The following is a 20,818-nucleotide window of genomic DNA, read 5'->3' on the forward strand; positions in this document are numbered from 1 at the left end:
GACAACATCATGGAGCTGGTGGACGTTAGAACTCTTGCACTCCTCCACCTTCCGTTTGAGGATGCCCCACTGATGCTCAATAGCATTTAGGTCTAAAGACAGGTTTGACCAGTCCAGTATCCTTACCCTCAGTTTCTTTATTAAGGCAGTGGGCATCTTGGAGGTGTGTTTGGGGATGTTATTATGTTGGAATACTGCCCTGCGGCACAGTTTCTGAAAGGAGGGGATCATGCTCTCTCATGCCCCAGTACATATTGGCATTCAATGTTCCCTCAATGAACTATAGCTCTCCACAGTCAGCAGCACTCATGCAGCCGCAAACCATGACACTCCCACCACCATGCTTGATTATAGGCAAGACACGCTTCCCTTTGTACTCTTCACTTGGCATTTGCCACCCACGCTTGACCTCAATTGAACCAAATAAGTTTATCTTTGTCTAATCAGATCACAGGACATGGCTCCAGTAATCCATGTCCGTAGTCTGCTTGTCTTTAGAAAACTGTTTGCGGGCTTTCTTGTGCATCATCTTTAAAAGAAGCTTCCTTCCGGAATGACAGCCATACATACCACTTTGATACAGTGTGTGGCATATGGTCTGAGCACTGACAAGCTGCCCCGCCCACTACATTTGTAGAAATGCTGGCAGCACTCATACAGTCATATGAAAAAGTTTGGGCACCCATATTAATGTTAACCTTTTTTCTTTATAACAAATTGGGTTTTTGCAACAGCTATTTCTGTTTCACATATCTAATAACTGATGGACTGAGTAATATTTCTGGATTGAAATGAGGTTTATTGTACTAACAGAATAATCCGCATTTAAACAAAATTTGACCAGTGCAAAAGTATGGCCACCCTTATCAATTTCTTGATTTGAACACTCCTAACTACTTTTTACTAACTTACTAAAGCACTAAATTGGTTTTGTAACCTCATTGAGCTTTGAACTTCATAGGCAGGTATATCCAATCATGAGAAAAGGTATTTAAGGTGGCCACTTGCAAGTTGTTCTCCTATATGAATCTACTATGAAGAGTGGCATCATGGGCTCCTCAAAACAACTCTCAAATGATCTGAAAACAAAGATTATTCAACATAGTTGTTCAGGGGAAGGATACAAAAAGTTGTCTCAGAGATTTAAACTGTCAGTTTCCACTGTGAGGAACATAGTAAGGAAATGGAAGAACACAGGTACAGTTCTTGTTAAGTCCAGAAGTGGCAGGCCAAGAAAAATATCAGAAAGGCAGAGAAGAAGAATGGTGACAACAGTCAAGGACAATCCACAGATCACCTCCAAAGACCTGCAGCTTCATCTTGCTGCAGATAGTGTCAATTTGCACCGGTCAACAATACAGCGCACGTTGCACAAGGAGAAGCTGTATGGAAGAGTGATGCGAAAGAAGACGTTTCTGCAAGCACTCCACAAACATAGTCGCCTGAGGTATGCAAAAGCACATTTGGACAAGCCAGTTACATTTTGGAAGAAGGTCCTGTGGACTGATGAAACAAAGATTGAGTTGTTTGGTCATACAAAAAAGGCGTTATGCATGGAGGCAAAAAAAAACACGGCATTCCAAGAAAAGCACTTGCTACCCACAGTAAAATTTGGTGCAGGTTCCATCATGCTTTGGGGGCTGTGTGGCCAATGCCGGCACCGTGAATCTTGTTAAAGTTGAGGGTCGCATCGATTCAACTCAGTATCAGCAGATTCTTGACAATAATGTGCAAGAATCAGTGATGAAGTTGAAGTTACGCAGGTGATGGATATTTCAGCAAGACAATGATCCAAAACACCGCTCCAAATCCACTCAGGCATTCATGCAGAGGAACAATTATAATGTTCTGGAATGGCCATCCCAGTCCCCAGACCTGAATATCATTGAAAATCTGTGGGATGATTTGAAGCGTGCTGTCCATGCTCGGTGACCATCAAACTTAACTGAACTGGAATTGTTTTGTAAACAGGAATGGTCAAATATACCTTCATCCAGGAACTCATTAAAAGCTACAGGAAGCGACTAGAGGCTGTTATTTTTGCAAAAGGAGGATCTACAAAATATTAATGTCACTTTTATGTTGAGGTGCCCATACTTTTGCACCGGTCAAATTTTGTTTAAATGCGGATTGCACATTTTCTGTTAGTACAATAAACCTCATTTCAATCCAGAAATATCAAAACCATATAATTTGTATCTAGAATAGAGGATATACTACCATATAACCATGAAAAACCTCTAAAAAAACAATTTTATTAAATATTTATTAAAATACTCCCAATCTAAAAACTATGGGGTCATACCCAGCAGTTCAACAGTAGACAAAAAGTCGTGATTGTGAATAGTGTATAAGGTCCTAAAAATAGGGCAGTAGGCCAAGGGCGTGCGCCCCCCGTTCGTGATTTTTAGGGGGTATCGCAATATGGGATGGAGGGACCTAGTATTCCCTAATGTTTATCCCTACCTGGCAACGGAGGTGAATACACCTTAAAGTTTTTGGGTGCCCCCGTTCCTCGGTGGCTAGCCCTAAATGCAACTGTCACTATTCCTGGCCTATAACCACCACCAGTGCATTGTGTTGGGGTGATTAAGTGGTCATGCATCAAAAGTCCTATGTCAAGACCTTATATAAATCAAACACAGATATTGTACATCACCAGTATTCCAGTTATTTGGTTTCAAACACTATCCGCCCTCAATCATTAATTCAGCTAGTACATCATATTGTTGAGGGAGATATCAAAGGAATTTCTGGGGAGATGAAAAAAGGTCTTGACAGAAGGTATGATAGGCCCAACTGTCCTAGTACTTATCTTGCCAGGACTGTTATTACTCCCATTGCTCCCGACGCGTTTCTCCCCAATATAGCGGGGTTCATCAGGGGAGATGTGAATTGCAAGTTGTCACTATCCAAATTAGGCCATCAGTCTCATGCTTCCATATGTCCTTCCTATAATTAGGTCGTTTTCAGTTACCCTGTGGGGGTCCGGCTGCTGTCCTGGATTACCCCGTCACCTGCTGATTGTAATGGTGAAAATCTCCTCCCAGATCAACAATGCATCATAAGGGAGGGTCTGAAAACAGTGAATGCTTGGAATAGCAATCCAGAAATATTACTGAGTCCATCAGTTATTAGATATATGAAACTGAAATAGCTGTTGCAAAACCCCAAATTGTTATAAAGAAAAAAGGTTAACATTAATAGGGGTTCACAAACTTTTTCATATGACTGTATGTCTATTTTGAAAGACAATCTCTGAATATGACGCTGAGCACATGCACTCAACTTTTTGCTCGACCATGGCAATGCCTACTCTGTGTGGAACCTGTCTTGTTAAACATCTGTATGATTTTGGCCACCATGCTACAACTCAATGTTAGGTTGTTGGCAATCTTCTGATAGCTTAGCCTCTTATGTAGAGCAACAATTCTTCATTTTCAAAGAATTATTTGCCATGAGGAACTTTTTGTAACTTCCATTAATCAGTATGAGAGTGTGTGAATGATACCACCAAATTGAACACACCTGTTCCCCATTCACACCAGAGACCTTGTAATACTAATGAGTCACATGATGACGGGGAGGGAAAATGGCTAATTGGGCACAATTTGGCCATTTTCACTTAGGGGTGTACTTACTTTTGGGGCCAGATTCCAGACATTAATGGCTGTGTGCAGAGATGAGTGAACCCAAGCTATAAAATTCGAAGTTCGTACAGAACACAGACTTTTAAAAGTCTTTGACTGAAGAGAATGTTAGCTCAAATAAAGTGGCTCATGAGGAGACTAGTGTTCAAAGCCATAAATTATGGAGTTGATGTATGAAGAACAACATTGCACATGTAAGTCTGAATGAATAGGATTGCTGGAGTATGATGTGCATTATTAATTAAAGGGTGTTGTCACGAGTGTGCCACTCCCTGCTGAAACCTCGTGGTTTTCCTCTAGGAAGGACACAGCATTTAGTTTATCACAGATCCATTTTAAAACCCACTCATCATTTATCCTGAGTAGGAGCGTATTTCATTCCTTTTGGTGCTGAATGTATTAAGGTTTCTTTGCTATCCTGCTGAGACTGACTTGTAGCTGCTAATCTCAGCTGCAGCCACACCCTTCTGCTATATAAACCCACTCCTCACTTTTGGTGGAGTCCCCCTCAGGAGTAGAATTTGAATTTCTGTTATAGTTTTTGGTTTCCCTTATTTGTTCTCTTTCCTTTTGTTGCCTTTATATTATTAGTAAGACTAGTGTCTTGCTGTAGTAAAGTAAACCCCAGCACTCAAATGAAGACAAAAAGGGGAAGTATGCGTAAGTGAATTTATTGACTGACACACTGCAAAGGGAACCTAACCAGAGCAACAGCACCAACGTTTCGGCATAGAGCCTTTCTCAAGGTTGTTGCCTGTAAAGGTGTGAAAACAGTAACAAAAGTGAGTGCATTATGTACAGGTGATACATAGAATATTTACATAAATAATACAAATATACATGAAGGAATACTGCGGATGGAACGTACATCACTGGTCAGAGTCAGGAAACACGGGTCTCGAAGGACAACCGGAGGTTTTGCAAATAGAGGTAAAGTTCCACACGTTTTGCAGAGTGTGCTCTTTAATCACATGGAAAAAGAATAATTAGTACAGGTATGATAACATATTTCGTACCATGGGAGATAATATTGGTCAAGTGACATAGGTAAGTTGCTTGTACAAACCAAAATACCAAACCAAAAACAGCCGGAGCTGGTATCTATACCAAGGGGAGTGGAGAAAAGAGGGAGAGAAAAAGAGAGAGAGAGAGATAGAGAAAGAGAAAAAGAGAAAAAGAGAGAGAGAGAAAGAGAGAGAGAGAAAAGAGAGAGGGAGAGAGAAAGAGAGGGAGAGAGTAAGAGAGGGAGAGAGAAAGAGAGGGAGAGAGAAAGAGAGGGAGGGAAAGACAGGGCGAGAGAGAGAGGGAGAAAAAGAGAGAGAGAGAAAGAGAGAGGGAGAGAAAGAGAGAGGGAGAGCAAGAGAGGGAGAGAAAGAGAGGGAGAGAAAGGGAGGGAGAGGAAGAGAGGGAGAGAAAGAGAGGGAGAAAAAGAAAGGGAGAGAAAGAGAGGGAGAGAAAGAGAGGGAGAGAAAGAGAGGGAGAGAAAGGGAGGGAGAGAAAGGGAGGGAAAGGAAGAGAGGGAGAGAAAGAGAGGGAGAGAAATAGAGGGAGAGGAAGAGAGGGAGAGAAAGAGAGGGAGAGAAAGAGAGGGAGAGAAAGGGAGGGAGAGGAAGAGAGGGAGAGCAAGAGAGGGAGAGAAAGAGAGGGAGAGAAAGAGAGGGAGAGGAAGAGAGGGAGAGAAAGAGAGGGAGAGAAAGAAAGGGAGAGAAAGAGAGGGAGAGAAAGAGAGGGAGAGAAAGAGAGGGAGAGAAAGGGAGGGAGAGAAAGGGAGGGAAAGGAAGAGAGGGAGAGAAAGAGAGGGAGAGAAAGAGAGGGAGAGGAAGAGAGGGAGAGAAAGAGAGGGAGAGAAAGAGAGGGAGAGAAAGGGAGGGAGAGGAAGAGAGGGAGAGAAAGAGAGGGAGAGAAAGAGAGGGAAAGAAAGGGAGGGAGAGGAAGAGAGGGAGAGAAAGGGAGGGAGAGGAAGAGAGGGAGAGAAAGAGAGGGAGAGAAAGAGAGGGAGAGAAAGAGGGAGAGAAAGAGAGGGAGAGAAAGAGAGGGAGAGAAAGAGGGAGAGAAAGATAGGGAGAGAAAGAGAGGGAGATAAAGAGAGTGAGAGAAAGAGAGGGAGGGAGACTCTGACCAGTGATGTACGTTCCATCCGCAGTATTCCTTCATGTATATTTGTATTATTTGTGTAAATATTGTATGTATCACCTGTACATAATGCACTCACTTTTGTTATTGTTTTCACACCTTTTCAGGCAACAACCTTGAGAAAGGCTCTATGCCGAAACGTTGGTGCTGTTGCTCTGGTTAGGTTCCCTTTGCAGTGTGTCAGTCAATAAATTCACTTACGCATACTTCCCCTTTTTGTCTTCATTTAAGTGCTGGGGTTTACTTTACTATATGATTCTTTATCCCCAAAGCACCTATAGTGTGTGTGGTAGAGCCTGTAATCTCTTAGTGTCTTGCTGGCCTGAGCACTAGTCAGGGGAAGTGCAGGGTAAGCCAGGGCCTAGGTAAGTGATTGCACACTGTTGGAAGAACTCATGTATGGACTTTAGGGAGCTCAGGGATCAGCGACAGGTGAGTTAGATGGTGAACCCTCTTGCCACACCATAGCATCAGGGCCTTCCTTTACAACTTCCCTGTCATACCTCTCCTCTTGTGCCATACACTGGGCATGCCCTTCAAGATGGAGTACATTTCTGATGAAAGATATGCCGCTATAGTGGCAAAACGTTTAATGAATTAGATGAGCAGGCATATCCATGTCGCGCCTATTTGGTGAAGCTTGATGAGATTAGGGTGAAAACAGCAAAAGTCATAATATTTTTAGACAATTTCTGAGCTGTGCAATAATTTTGCAACTTAATAAGGTATTTTACATCATAAACTGGTGAAACTACTTAATGAATCAGGGCCTAAGTACCTCTGGCTGAAGCAGATTTCAGCTAATCAGTGGAGCGAGACCCCATGGAGTGGGACCCCATTAATCTGATATCCCAAGAATGGGCTATCAATAATATAGTCTTGGACAACCTCTGTGGGATACTATTCATGTGAATTCAGTAGATCCCTGGTTTAATGTGTATAATTGGATATGCATGTCAGTACTATCAAGCTCTTGGCACTGGAAATTACAGAAAACATATTTAGCCAAGACTAGGTGTAAGTGAGTAAGTTCTTATAAACACTACATATTTTTTTTTTTACCAGATAGCTGTGTTTTTATAAAAACTATCTGGGAAAAGAGAAATCTTCTGAAAATTCTGGCGCCCTTTTAACCTTTCTACAGCAGGCAATCATATGAAAGTTATTTTACCTTATTCTCAATTGTCTTATAGTTTCTGACAGAGGGTAACTATAAGCAACATTGTAATGAATTGTATATTTTTTTAGATTCTTTCACTATATTTTAACAAGCAGCATCACTCGCACTGAATCGGTAGAAGCCTGGCTGCTTGTATTGTCTCAATTTGTGTTCAGTAAGTGTTATGGGATCTGATGCTCAGGTTCTAGCGTGTGGTAAATATCTATTCATGTTTAAACTAACATTTATTGAGATAATAAGACCTGTCAGAATATATAACTCAAAGGGAAAAAGTTTCAGTCTAAAGCTGCACAAAAGTAAATAAAGCCAAAGTGAGTAAATAAAGGCAAGGTACATGAATAATGTATTGCAATTAATAAGAGAGAAATTACTTCACAGATGGATTATATGAACCATGACAAATATGTACCTCAGTATAGCCGATTATGCCTCCATTTTCATCCTGCACATTAAAATTAATGACGGGACCCTGTGTATCGAAAGTCCTAACCTCTGTGTCAGTGTAGAAGCGTATTACAGGTATTCCATTAGCGTAATGCAGAGCAGAAAGCACAGAGTAGGTGTAACTGGCCAGTGTATGGGTATGATTCTTAATATTCGCCATTCCACCTGCAATGCAAAACATCACTTAGCATTTTTCTGAGCATTCAAAGCACAGTCATTTCAAGAAAAGTGTTATGAAGTAATCACAAAAGAAGGAACATATTGCTGAAAAAAACAAAATACCACAAATGGAGACAAAAAAATAGAGCCGTTATCAAGTATACTCTTGGAGACACAACATTTTTTCCTTTTTTTCTAAAAGCCATACCATTATTTATCAGTCAATGTAGCCATATAAAGGCTTGTTTGTGCAAGAAAAGTTGTAGTTTTGAATGTCACCATTATTTTTACCATATAATGCGCAGAAAATAAGAAGAAATACTTCCAAATAGAATGAAATGAAAATAAAAAACCAAAATAGCAATTCTTCTACTGTTTTTGGAGTTTTGTTTTTACAATGTTCACTTTGCTGGACAAAATGACTTGAAACTAAGCACATAGCCTTGTAGGGGATGCAGACGCTATATAAATATTGCACTTTTAGTGCCTCTAATTGCTGCCTACGTTATGTAGAATATTAATAAATATGCTATTTAGGGTGTTACGTACAAAGCCTTCGGAGCACTGTTCTACCCATTGGTTTTCCATGTCCCGACCTTCCTCATTAGTGATTGACATGGCAGACATGTTTTTTACATTTTTAATTAGTCCCTTAAGTTAAGGTATCACAATGAGATTTTTATGAATTTTCAATGGTATACATATTTGTTAATTAAAAAACGCAATGTTTTCCAGTTCCAGATAGTGATGGCAGACCACTAAAACACTAAAAAGCTTGGGCGTTTGTTACTCAGGTCAAGCAGGTCAGACACTCTGAAAGTGCTCAACTCAAGTAACAAGTATAATAGAAGTCAATGATTGAGCAGTTCGGCTCTCCGTCCACATACAGCCAGCCATAAAGAGAGTACTTCCAGGGGAAGGGAGAGTGAAGAATTGGCATGGCTGTGATTGGCTAGGAAAACCACTGTAAAAAAATGACATGGGCTACAAATGGAATTTAAATAGTAGTAAAAGCAGGATAGTTATACATACCATGTATATGATCACACTGCAGTCAGACTCTTTTCTGGGCCCACTAATTAAGGTTCATCAATATTCACTGCTTCCTCCCACCCTGTTACGGTTGCTGCGAGCACTGGAGACTATGTCCAGATTTCTTGCTACTGCACATGTGCGAGCGCTGGAGACTAAGTCCAGATTTCTTGCTACTGCACATGTGTGAGCGCTGGAGACTAAGTCCAGATTTCTTGCTACTGCACATGTGCGAGCGCCGGAGACTAAGTCCAATCTTGGAGCCATTGCACATGTGCGGGTGACATCATCGCTGACACGAGGTCACATGTCTCTGACACCTTCTATGCCGATTGGTCGCTGGTCATGTGCTTGTGACGTCTTGCTCGGTGATAGGCCAGCATGATGTCACTCCTGTCGTTCTGGCAGCGGATTGGCTCTGGTGTCCTCCATCTTGGATGAGGCACAGAGTCTATATAAGACCCTGACACACGCCGCATGGTGCTCAGTCCTCTTGGTTCATGCATATGAGTAGACGCTCTGTGCACGTGCCTCTAGGCATTCCTCTGTCTATGCTAGGTGAGCGCTACCGGCAGGGTAGCGTTCTTATACCTTACAGCTTCGGCTGCTGTCCGTATCCTTACCTCTTAGGGGAGCGGACATAGGCAGGTGCCTGAGGCACATGGTCTGGCTGGGCCTTGTGATTCTACTCGTAGGTGGACGTTGCCGCTAGGGTAACGTTCCTTATACTGCGTCTGGCAGTTGTTCGTATCCTCGCACACTAGGGGAGCGAACAGAGGTAGGAGCTTTGTGCGGCTTACGCTGCTGTTCGTCTCTTTTGCACCACTAGAAGAGCGGACCTAGGCAGGTGCCATATCTAGTGGTTCGTGTCCTCGCACACTAGTGGAGCGAACGCAGGTAGGAGCTTTGTGCGGCTTACGCTGCTGTTCGTCTCTTTTGCACCACTAGAAGAGCGGACCTAGGTAGGTGCCATTTCGCACACATTGCCTTTGTCTCTGTGATTATTAACAGAGATCATTCCACACACCCTCCAAGTAAGGGAGGAATTGCTTTACTTACTTATTATATCCTTCTGTGAGTTAACAGAGGTATTGCACTCTGCCATAGTCTGCAGCAAAGTCTTTGCACGGTGGACCCTGACTGTCTGATACTCCTTTCGGTTATTATCAGACAGCCCCCCGTAACATTAGGACTGAGCCAAGGGTCTGGCAGTTATGGCAGAATATCAGCAGTTACACCGTTACATACAAGTACTTGAGTCACGGCTCAAGAGTATAGAGGATAAACCTCAGACCATGGTGACATCTGCACATGATCCTCGACTTGCTCTGCCAAACAGATATTCTGGCGATGCCAGATCATGTCGTGGTTTCATTAGTCAGTGTCAGATACACCTAGAGGTCAACTCTTCTCGCTTCTCTACGGAGAGGTCCAGAGTAGGCTTTATCATCTCCTTACTTCAGGACAAAGCCTTAGAATGGGCGACTCCCTTATGGGAGCGCTCTGATGTGGTTACTCTGAGACATCAAGACTTTCTTGATGCTCTTAAGGCGGTATTCATGGGTCCGCAGGTTACCCATGATGCGGCCCTGAGACTGTTAGATCTATCTCAGGGCTCGTTATCCACTAGTTCTTATGCCATTGCTTTTAGAACTCTGGTGGCAGAACTAGATTGGCCAGAGAAGGTGTTGATTCCTATCTTCTGGAGAGGGTTGGCAGGCTATGTCAAGGATGCTCTTGCTACTCGTGAGGTCCCTGCTTCTCTGGAGGACTTGATCACAGTAGCAACGAGGATCGATGTACGCCATAAGGAACGTAGACTCGAGGTCTCTTCCTCACGCCCTAAGCATCGGGCTATTCCAGTTGTTGAGGGTCCACTACCATCTTCCTCAGCATCTGAAACATCTCCCACTCCTATGGAGTTAGGTCATACGTTCTCCAGACTACGCAAGTCTGGTCCTCCTATATGTTACGTATGTCGTCAGGCTGGGCACTATGCCAACAAGTGTCCTAGTCGTCAGGGAAACTCCCTGGCCTAGTAACCATTAGAGGGGGGTTACTAGAGACGTCTTCTGCACCCTCTAAGTGTTGTATCCCAGGTCAGCTCTCGTTATCTGAGAATACATGGCCTATTATGGCTTTTGTGGATTCCGGAGCTGACGGGACTTTTGTGTCCTCAGGATTTGTAAAGAGACACAATATTCCCTCTATCATGTTAGAGGCGCCTATTCCTGTCCGTGTTGTTAATGGGACTATGTTGTCTGACTCCATTACATTGAGGACAGTTCCCTTGCGCCTTTCCCTGTCTCAGGGTCACATAGAGGAGATTTCTTTTCTTGTTTTGCCTGAGGGTATAGACGACATCCTTCTGGGTCTTCCATGGCTTCGGACTCATGCTCCTCACATTGACTGGGAGTCTGACAGCATTATTAGTTGGGGTTCGAAATGTCAGTCCCGATGTCTTCCCTTACCACCTAAGGTCGTTGCGGTTGCATCAACTGATCTCTCTCCCATACCTACACCCTATTTGGATTTCGCTGACGTGTTCTCCAAACAGGGTGCTGAGGTTCTTCCACCCCATAGGCCGTATGACTGTGCCATAGACCTTATCCCAGGTTCGGTTCCACCTAAAGGCAGGGTTTACCCCCTGTCGATACCTGAGTCGGAGGCCATGTCGACCTATATAAGAGAGAGTTTAGAGAAGGGGTTCATTCGTAAGTCTGTCTCTCCCGCGGGAGCTGGGTTTTTCTTTGTTCGGAAGAAAGAGGGTGATTTGCGTCCCTGCATAGATTACAGGGGTCTCAACGCAATCACAATAAAGAACAAATACCCATTACCTTTAATTTCGGAGCTCTTTGACAGACTGAGAGGAGCTCAAGTTTTTACGAAGTTGGATCTGCGGGGTGCGTATAACTTGGTACGAATTCGAAAGGCTGACGAATGGAAGACCGCTTTTAACACCCGAGACGGTCATTATGAATACCTTGTCATGCCTTTTGGGTTATGTAATGCACCCGCAGTATTTCAGGACTTCGTAAATGATGTGTTCAGGGATTTACTGTTATCCTCAGTAGTGGTGTATCTGGACGACATCCTGATTTTTTCTCCTGATCTGGAGACTCATCGTCAGGATGTCGTTCGTGTCCTTTCCCGTTTAAGGGAGCACTCATTGTTTGCTAAACTCGAGAAATGTGTATTCGAGCAGTCCTCATTACCTTTTTTGGGTTACATTATCTCACAAGAGGGCCTGGCTATGGATCCTGCGAAGCTCTCTGCTGTCCTGCAATGGTCCGAACCTCATTCCTTGAAGGCGGTGCAACGCTTCTTAGGATTCATAAATTATTACAGGCAGTTCATACCCCATTTTTCTACTTTGGTGGCCCCTTTGGTGGCCTTGACTAAGAAAGGTGCTAATCCCAAAGCCTGGTCTATTGAGACATCTCAGGCTTTTGAGGCAGTAAAAAGACACTTTTCAACTGCTCCCGTTCTTCAAAGACCCGATGAGAGTAAGCCCTTCCTCTTAGAGGTTGATGCCTCTTCAGTGGGTGCTGGTGCGGTCTTGTATCAAAAGAACGGTGCAGGTAGAAAAAGGCCGTGTTTCTTCTTTGCTAAAACCTTTTCACCGGCAGAGAGAAACTATACCATTGGGGATAGGGAACTGCTCGCCTTGAGATTAGCCTTGGAGGAGTGGCGTCACTTGCTGGAAGGAGCGAAACATCCTTTCCAGGTCTATACAGACCATAAGAATCTGACGTACTTACAAACCGCTCAGCGTCTGAATCCTCGCCAAGCCCGCTGGTCCTTGTTTTTCTCCCGCTTTCACTTCTCCATCAACTATCTGTCTGGGAGTAAGAATAACAAGGCAGACGCCCTGTCTCGCTCTATGCTTTCTACCCAGGAAGAGATTGACGAACCTCGTCTTATCCTTCCCTCCAGGGTTTTTCATATGCTCTCCCCTGTGACGTTAGACCAAATCCCACCGGGCAAGACCTTTGTTCCGCCTGATCGACAGAATGATATACTGTCATGGGCCCACACCTCAAAGGTGGGTGGGCATTTTGGTATTAGGCGGACACGAGAGTTACTGGAGAGGTGGTATTGGTGGCCACACTTAGCCAGCCACGTCAAGAGATATGTCGGTTCCTGCTACTCGTGTGCTCGCAACCGTCCATTACGGCAGAGACCGGCTGGGCTCTTGCATCCTTTACCAGTGCCAGATAGACCATGGGAGGTGGTAGGCATGGACTTTGTGGGTGATCTTCCATGTTCACAGGGACATAGATTTGTGTGGGTCATTACGGACCATTTCTCCCGGATGGTTCATCTCGTACCGTTATCGAGAATCCCATCTTCCAGGGTACTAGCCAAACTATTCCTCAAGCATGTCTTTAGGCTTCACGGGATGCCAGATCGTATCATTTGTGATAGAGGCCCGCAATTTGCTTCCCGTTTCTGGCGAGATCTTTGTAGCCTTCTGCAAATTGAGTTGAATCTATCTTCGGCATACCATCCGGAGACCAATGGTTTGGTTGAGCGTACCAATCAATCCATGATTATATACCTTCGACACTTTGTTGCTGAGAACCACGATAACTGGTCCTCCCTCCTACCCTGGGCAGAATTTGCCCTTAACAATTCGCTGGCTGAGGCCACTGGGCAGACACCGTTCGTACTCAATAATGGGCAACACCCTAGGGTACCGGTACCGTTTCCCGCTGCTGCACCTCCTCCTCTTGTGGCCGACTGGGCAACTAATGCCAGAGAGGTTTGGGATCGGACTCAAGAGTCAATCCAAGCAGCTAAGGACCGTATGAAGACGGTGTCCGATCGGTTTCGTCGCCCGGCTCCTGTCTTTTCTCCAGGGGACTTTGTGTGGCTCTCTGCAAAAAACGTGAAACTTAGAGTGAGCTCTGTCAAATTTGCTCCTCGCTTCCTGGGTCCTTATGAGGTTCTTCGACAGGTAAATCCTGTAGTCTACCAATTGAAGTTACCCGTCCATCTTAGGATCCATGACAAATTCCATGTTTCACTGCTAAAGCCGGCAATTTTACCTCACGCTCGTGAAGTGCACTCTCCTGCTTCTGATTCCTCTCGCTCTAGCTATGAGGTACGAGCCATAGTTGGTTCTAAGATGGTTAGAGGGCGCAGGTTCTTCTTGATAGATTGGGAGGGCTACGGCCCGGAACATCGCTCTTGGGAGCCTGAGGAGGCTGTCCATGCTCCCGACTTAGTTGCCGATTACCTGCGTCGCCGGGAGGGGGGCCCTTGAGGGGGAGGTACTGTTACGGTTGCTGCGAGCACTGGAGACTATGTCCAGATTTCTTGCTACTGCACATGTGCGAGCGCTGGAGACTAAGTCCAGATTTCTTGCTACTGCACATGTGCGAGCGCTGGAGACTAAGTCCTATCTTGGAGCCATTGCACATGTGCGGGTGACATCATCGCTGACACGAGGTCACATGTCTCTGACACCTTCTATGCCGATTGGTCGCTGGTCATGTGCTTGTGACGCCTTGCTCGGTGATAGGCCAGCATGACGTCACTCTTGTCATTCTGGCAGCGGATTGGCTCGGGTGTCCTCCATCTTGGATGAGGCACAGAGTCTATATAAGACCCTGACACACGCCGCATGGTGCTCAGTCCTCTTGGTTCATGCATGAGAGTAGACGCTCTGTGCACGTTCCTCTAGGCATCTCTCTGTCTATGCTAGGTGAGCGCTACCGGCAGGGTAGCGTTCTTATACCTTACAGCTTCGGCTGCTGTCCGTATCCTTACCTCTTAGGGGAGCGGACATAGGCAGGTGCCTGAGGCACATGGTCTGGCTGGGCCTTGTGATTCGACTCGTAGGTGGACGTTGCCGCTAGGGTAACGTTCCTTATACTGCGTCTGGCAGTTGTTCGTATCCTCGCACACTAGGGGAGGTAGGAGCTTTGTGCGGCTTACGCTGCTGTTCGTCTCTTTTGCACCACTAGAAGAGCAGACCTAGGCAGGTGCCATATCTAGTGGTTCGTGTCCTCGCACACTAGTGGAGCGAACGCAGGTAGGAGCTTTATGCGGCTTACGCTGCTGTTCGCCTCTTTTGCACCACTAGAAGAGCGGACCTAGGTAGGTGCCATTTCGCACACATTGCCTTTGTCTCTGTGATTATTAACAGAGATCATTTCACACACCCTCCAAGTAAGGGAGGAATTGCTTTACTTACTTATTATATCCTTCTGTGAGTTAACAGAGGTATTGCACTCTGCCATAGTCTGCAGCAGAGTCTCTGCACGGTGGACCCTGACTGTCTGATACTCCTTTCGGTTATTATCAGACAGCCCCCCGTAACACACCCTCTGTGCCAATGTCTGTGATTGGTTGCAGACTGCTATACATGCCCTGCACCCTGTGTCCCTATCTGTAATTGGTTTCAGTCAGTTTGCTATATGGTAGTGTAAAAAAAAAATAAATAAGTGATTTAAAAAATGATGCGCTCCAGCCATATTTTGATTGCCAGCTCAGGGAAAACAACAGCTACAGGCTGCAGCCCCCACCTGCGAGCTTTACCGTGGATGGATATTAAAACAGAGGGATCCTACATCGTTTTTTTAAATTATTTAAAGAAATTATTGGAAAAAAAGATGTAGAATCATTTCCATTTTTGATAACCTGCCATTGTAAATCAGATAGATTTTAAGAAAACTATGTGAGCTCCTGCCATATTTTGATGGGATAGGAACCCATCTATTTTTGATAACCAGCCACAGTAAAGCAGTTGGGTAATGGCTGCTATTATCAGGATGAGAGGAAGCATGGATGAGAGGAAGCCCACCAGCCTAAAAATATGAGCCCACAAGTGCTCAGAATTGGCGCAACACATTAGATGTGCCAATCATGGTGCTTTACTCAGCATTTCAATTGCCATGGTGTGGTGGCAATCGGGGTAATATAAGGGGTTAATGACAGCTGTGATTTGTCAGAAGATGACAGCTGCAATCAAGCTCTGCAATGTAATGTGCCAATTCTGGGCAAATGTAGGCTGGTATTTTTAGTCGGGGGGGGGGGGGGCAATATCCACGGTTGCTACCATCCTGATAATATCAGCCCCCACCTGTCTGCTTTACAATGACAGGTTATCAAAAATGGAGGGGAGTCTACATTTTTTTTACAATCATTTCTTTAAATAATTTAAAAAAAGATGTAGGATCCCCTCTGTTTTAATATTCATCCACGGCAAAGCTCACAGGTGGGAGCTGCAGCTTGTAGCTGTTGTTTTCCCTGAGCTGGCTATCAAAATATGGCAGGAGCTGCATCATTTTTTAAATTACTTATTTTTTTTACACTACTATACAGCAAACTGATTGCAACCAATCACAGTTGCGGACGCAGGGTAGAGGGCGTATGTAGCAGTCTACGACCAATCACAGACACTCACACAGAGGGTGTGCTGGGGAAGCAGTAAATATTGATGAACCTTAATTAACATGCCTAAAAAGAGTCTGACTGCAGCATGATAATCAAGGAAACATGGTATGTATAACTATTCTGTTTTTACTACCATTTAACTTCCATTTGTAGCCCCTTAATGCTTACAACAGCTATTTGACAGCCCTGAACTTCTCATCCCCATTGACTTGTATGGGGTTTGTTGTTTGGGGTCAGGTTCGGCTGCCAAACCCAATTGTTTTTTAGTCTGTGCTGGTTCGGCGACCACGAATATCCACGGGTTCACTCATCACTACTAGTGATACATGCTGACATGTGTCACTAAAAAGCAATTCCCAGAGGAAACTTTTGTGAAAGTTTGAGTCATCGGTTCTCTAGTCTCCTAGCTCTTTCTACTCATGCACGAGGTTAAATCAAGAGATCAGAGCTGTGTTATTACATATCACACCCTAACAAACCTACTCTAATCTATGGTGTGAATGATCTTTTTTTGGTGTGTTGTTGCCTGCTTATGACTGGTCAGTATCATGCAGGGAAAAAAAGGTCAAGCCATCAGAGAGAAATATCTCATACCACCCATTTGGACTTCACAAAATTTAATTTATTAGGTGCCAAATACTTTGCTAATTTTTCCACAACAGTGGGGCAGAATAAAAAAACCTAATACGTTTCCTTCCGCTCTGCAGCCACTATTACATTGTGTGAGTGCAACATGAAACATTTGGTGCAAATATTGTGTGGCTGTAGTGAACAACATATAATATGTATGTAAAAACAGCTTTCCATAGAAATGCTCTGGAAATGTTTCCTGAAAAAGTGTTTTTTCTTTATTAGGCTCTAGAGATATAAAAGTATACTCATCTTACCAGTTCCTGCCTTTTCCAACATTAAAATCTGCTTCCTAGTTCCATTTTTATTTATATCAAAGTTGTGAGTTTCTGTTTATTTACTGATCTCTGAAATGTCTTGTTTGGCTATGGAAGGTGTTCATTATTTCTATTTTTACAATTAAATGAGCAGCATAAATAAATCATGAAAGAACATGTTGCCTCAGTTTGTCACCAATGATCTTCATCTCTTCCCTGTGCTGTTTTGACTGCCTTAGGTACAACAAAACCAGAGGCATATCATTTGCTCTGTCACAATAATTCTCAGTGAAATGCCACATTGAGCTTCACACAATGTTTTCATTTCTAAAGAACATCATTCTTCTCTTAATTCGTTTTGATTTGTTAACTTTTATATACAGCATATCTGTGACACTCTTGGTTATTGTTATTTGAAGGTTTGAGAGCAGATGCAGCTGAGCACAAATTACCATTTCAAAGTCATTTTTCAAAAGGAAAGAATAAAGGTTTGTGAATCGGCACCTATTCACGCTTCAAAATTGTAATTTTTGGTTAATCACTTGGAGAATTACAAAAATATTTTTTTGTCAAATTTGGCAGTTATGATGCAAATAGGAGGAAAATACTAGTTGTTTATATTTGCTGAACAATTAAATGATTTTTTTTACTTGAACAATAATAAGTTCCAAATACTGAAAATGTATGGTATTTTGTAATTCAAAAAAAGAAGAATAAAAAACTTAAACGTATTCTATTTATTGATATTTGTCACTCATAATGTATGCATGGATAGAGAAGGTGCAATTATGAAGACCCTTTACTGATTCTTATATTGGTAGAGAAGTCCAACAAGTCCTCTTCTGTTAAGTCATTAAATATTCTAATCAGTTATTTCTATGTGAGTTCTGTATATACTGTATTCAGCCAATGCTAAATATGCCACCAAATCATTGTGCAAGCTATTGAACTGACTTCATTGTGATGTGCATCCAACATTTTCTTATAAGTACACAGCAAATCGGAACACACATTATGTATTGCTTACCATTACATTACACAATATGGCAAATTGTCTATCAACTTGTCTATCAAGACAAAATGAGGAAAAACAAGTAAAGAGAGTATGTCACTTCTAAAGCTCAAATAAAACAATTTTTACATTTCTATAAGGTTCCACTAAAAATAATAATTGTAGAATACATTTTACTTAATTCATTTTGTATAAAAATTGTATAATTGGATATGTAAATGAGGGGTCCTCACTGCAATCTTAGGGTGGCAGAGTGTTCTATTCTGCTCACGTCAATTACATTCCTCTGCAATTCTTCTTTAGAAATGAGCAAACCTGAGGTATAGTGTTTGTACGAAACACAGACTTTAGAAATAAAACAGAGTTTGGATTTGAAGTTTGGGTGCTTTACGTATGAACACCACTTCCGCGAGCATCGCTGGGCTAGAGTACACTCTGCCCAGTGTGAGACGCTTGCAATGCCAGCATGCAGGTATGTTTTCATCCCTTTTCCTGTCCAGACCTGCCATTTGCTGTACATAGAATCACATAGTAGCAAGCAACCAATGGTGACAGGAGAAAGAGATGAAAAACTGCTTTCATACTGTGTTTTAGCATTTCTTTGGCTCCTGCAGTGTAAGCAAAGGTCCCAACCATAAGGGATTAAATAGGACTGTCCTGCCTCACTGCTCTTGTACTGGTTCTTCTTCCTCTCAGTGCAGTGCATAAACTAAATTTTCCTCCTCTGCGACGAGAACCCGTGAACTCTTTGGCCATAAGTAGCAGCCCTACCATTGAGTCATTGCTTGTACTTTAAAGTATAGGAGGATATGGTAAGCTTGACCTATATTGCAGGCAGGGAACTCAAAAGCAGATTATTCAGATATACTGTATATATCTGACTTTTTCTTCATATGTATATATATATATATATATATATATATATATTGTTGTAATACAACTAATATAAAATAATGATAAAAAAATTACAAAAATATAATTTTTTTATTTAAATGTCCTCCCTCCCTGGGACAAACCAACAACTTTCAAACATTTTAGCAGGCGCCCTATCTTTTCAGCCACAGTCTCTGGTGATGTCACATGGAGAGTGTTCTATACTTGAAGCTGCTTTGCAGCCTCTGATTCCACAGGCAGATTGCACTAGACATAGAGATCCATTATACAGAGCAGTGCATCTCCAGAGGGAGAAAAAAGAGATTTTCTTTCTTCTAATAAAGTTACTAAAAATAATAAAATAAGAATAATGTAATTTTTAATGCTCTTTTAAAAAAAAAATAATAAACATCACAAATCAGCAAATAACATGGACATATTTGGTGTCCCTATAATCATAATGGTTCAGACAACACAGTGATCAGATCTAACACATATTGGTGAGGATCACGCCATTCCACGCCGCAATCAGTGGCACCATAAGGCAATAACGGGTCGCTGATGGACAGCCGGAGGGCAGCTGAAGACCCCTGTTGCTGACCGCCTGAACACCAGCATTCATAGAAGAGGATTTGTGCTGTTCAAAGGGTTGCTGAAGCATCGCTCTGAATATCAGACGTAATCAGACAGTTCCCTAAGCGGACTAATAAAATCAATAAAAAAATGTAAAAAAAAGTTTTTACAGATATAAATATAAATATATATAGATCTAAAAATTCAAATCATCCCCATTTACCCCATTGAAAATATTACAATAAAAAATACACTTAATTGGTATTCTATGTTCAGAAATACCTGATATATCAAAATAGAAAATAAATTAATCTGGTTGGTAAACGTTGTAGTGAGAAAAAAAATAAAAATGCCAAAATCATGTTTTTTGGTTGCTGCAACATTGCACTGAAATGCAATAACAGGTGATCAAAACATCACATCTACCCAAAAATGGTATAATTAAAAATGTCAGCTCAAGTCGCAAAACATAAGCCTTCCCTGAGCCCCCTATCCTGAAAAATGAGAACTTGGAAAATGGCTACAAAAGCACAATTCTGTTTTTGGACAAATTTCTGATTTTTTTTTCACCAAAAAACTATAAACATGTATTTTCTCACTAGAACTATAACTCCAGGTGTCTGGGAAAACTACAGAAAAACAGGCTATTATTAACTATAACTCTTGCAGTCTAATATCTTAAAGGGTTTATTAAAGACATACTTCCAATATGGATTCCTGATGGCCACTAATATGTTAGCACTACAACAATGCCTGAAAATTGGTGCACAGGTCTCGCTTTCTTTTGATAGAGCTTTTCCAAACTGCTTCATCTGTCCAAGCGTAATGTGGAGTGGTGGCAGGAAAACGTTAGTGAAATTAACTAAACTTTCCTCAACTATGTACTTGAGTCCAGGTTGCAAAGATATTTTCGTCAGCCAACTTTACTTAGCTTCAGTGATGAGTTATATCCCGGTTGTCCCATTCACACAAAAACCATGAGTACTTCTTGTATCTTCCTTGCTGCCCAAGGAGCAAAGAAAAAACTTTCAGATGACCACTTATTGTCCACTCTTGATCCTCATAGTTAAGTTTCTTTAGAATAAAATCTAAATTCTCATAGCTTTTCTATCAAGAATGAGCTAGAGGCCCTAAAGCATATACTTGCTGCCATTGTGCAGTGGCACAGCTTTTACACTTTTTTTTTTAATGAATCAATAAAGAGTCTCCACTCACTCATATTGTACTCAAGGAATATCCCTGCAATACACTAAAGCACCATCTTGAAAAAAGAAGGAAAGAAATTCCTTCTCTCTGCTTCTGCACAAGTAAAGACAGTTACCAGGAGCCAGCAGGTTATTTTCCTTTAGTCTAGAGCCTAAACGTTCTGCAGAATGTGTAGAAAGATCCAAGTCCCTGACTAAATCATTTCATTTGAGATGTAAAAAAAGCTGTGTCTTGATGGGACAATAGTCATCGTCAGAATCGTTTA

At 42.5% G+C, this 20,818-nt stretch overlaps 1 protein-coding gene across 2 annotated transcripts in view; it reads right to left on the minus strand.

Moving 5' to 3' along the window:
- Positions 1-20,818, minus strand: part of MOCOS (molybdenum cofactor sulfurase) — a 393,375-nt gene that overhangs the window by 155,440 nt on the left and 217,117 nt on the right. For both annotated transcript variants that reach the window (XM_075316537.1, XM_075316536.1), the window contains exon 6: positions 7,373-7,572. In XM_075316537.1, the coding sequence (XP_075172652.1) occupies positions 7,373-7,572 (200 nt within the window). The remainder of the gene's footprint in view (positions 1-7,372; positions 7,573-20,818) is intronic.

Source organism: Anomaloglossus baeobatrachus, chromosome 6 (assembly GCF_048569485.1).
Source record: "Anomaloglossus baeobatrachus isolate aAnoBae1 chromosome 6, aAnoBae1.hap1, whole genome shotgun sequence".
Lineage (NCBI taxonomy): Eukaryota > Metazoa > Chordata > Amphibia > Anura > Aromobatidae > Anomaloglossus > Anomaloglossus baeobatrachus.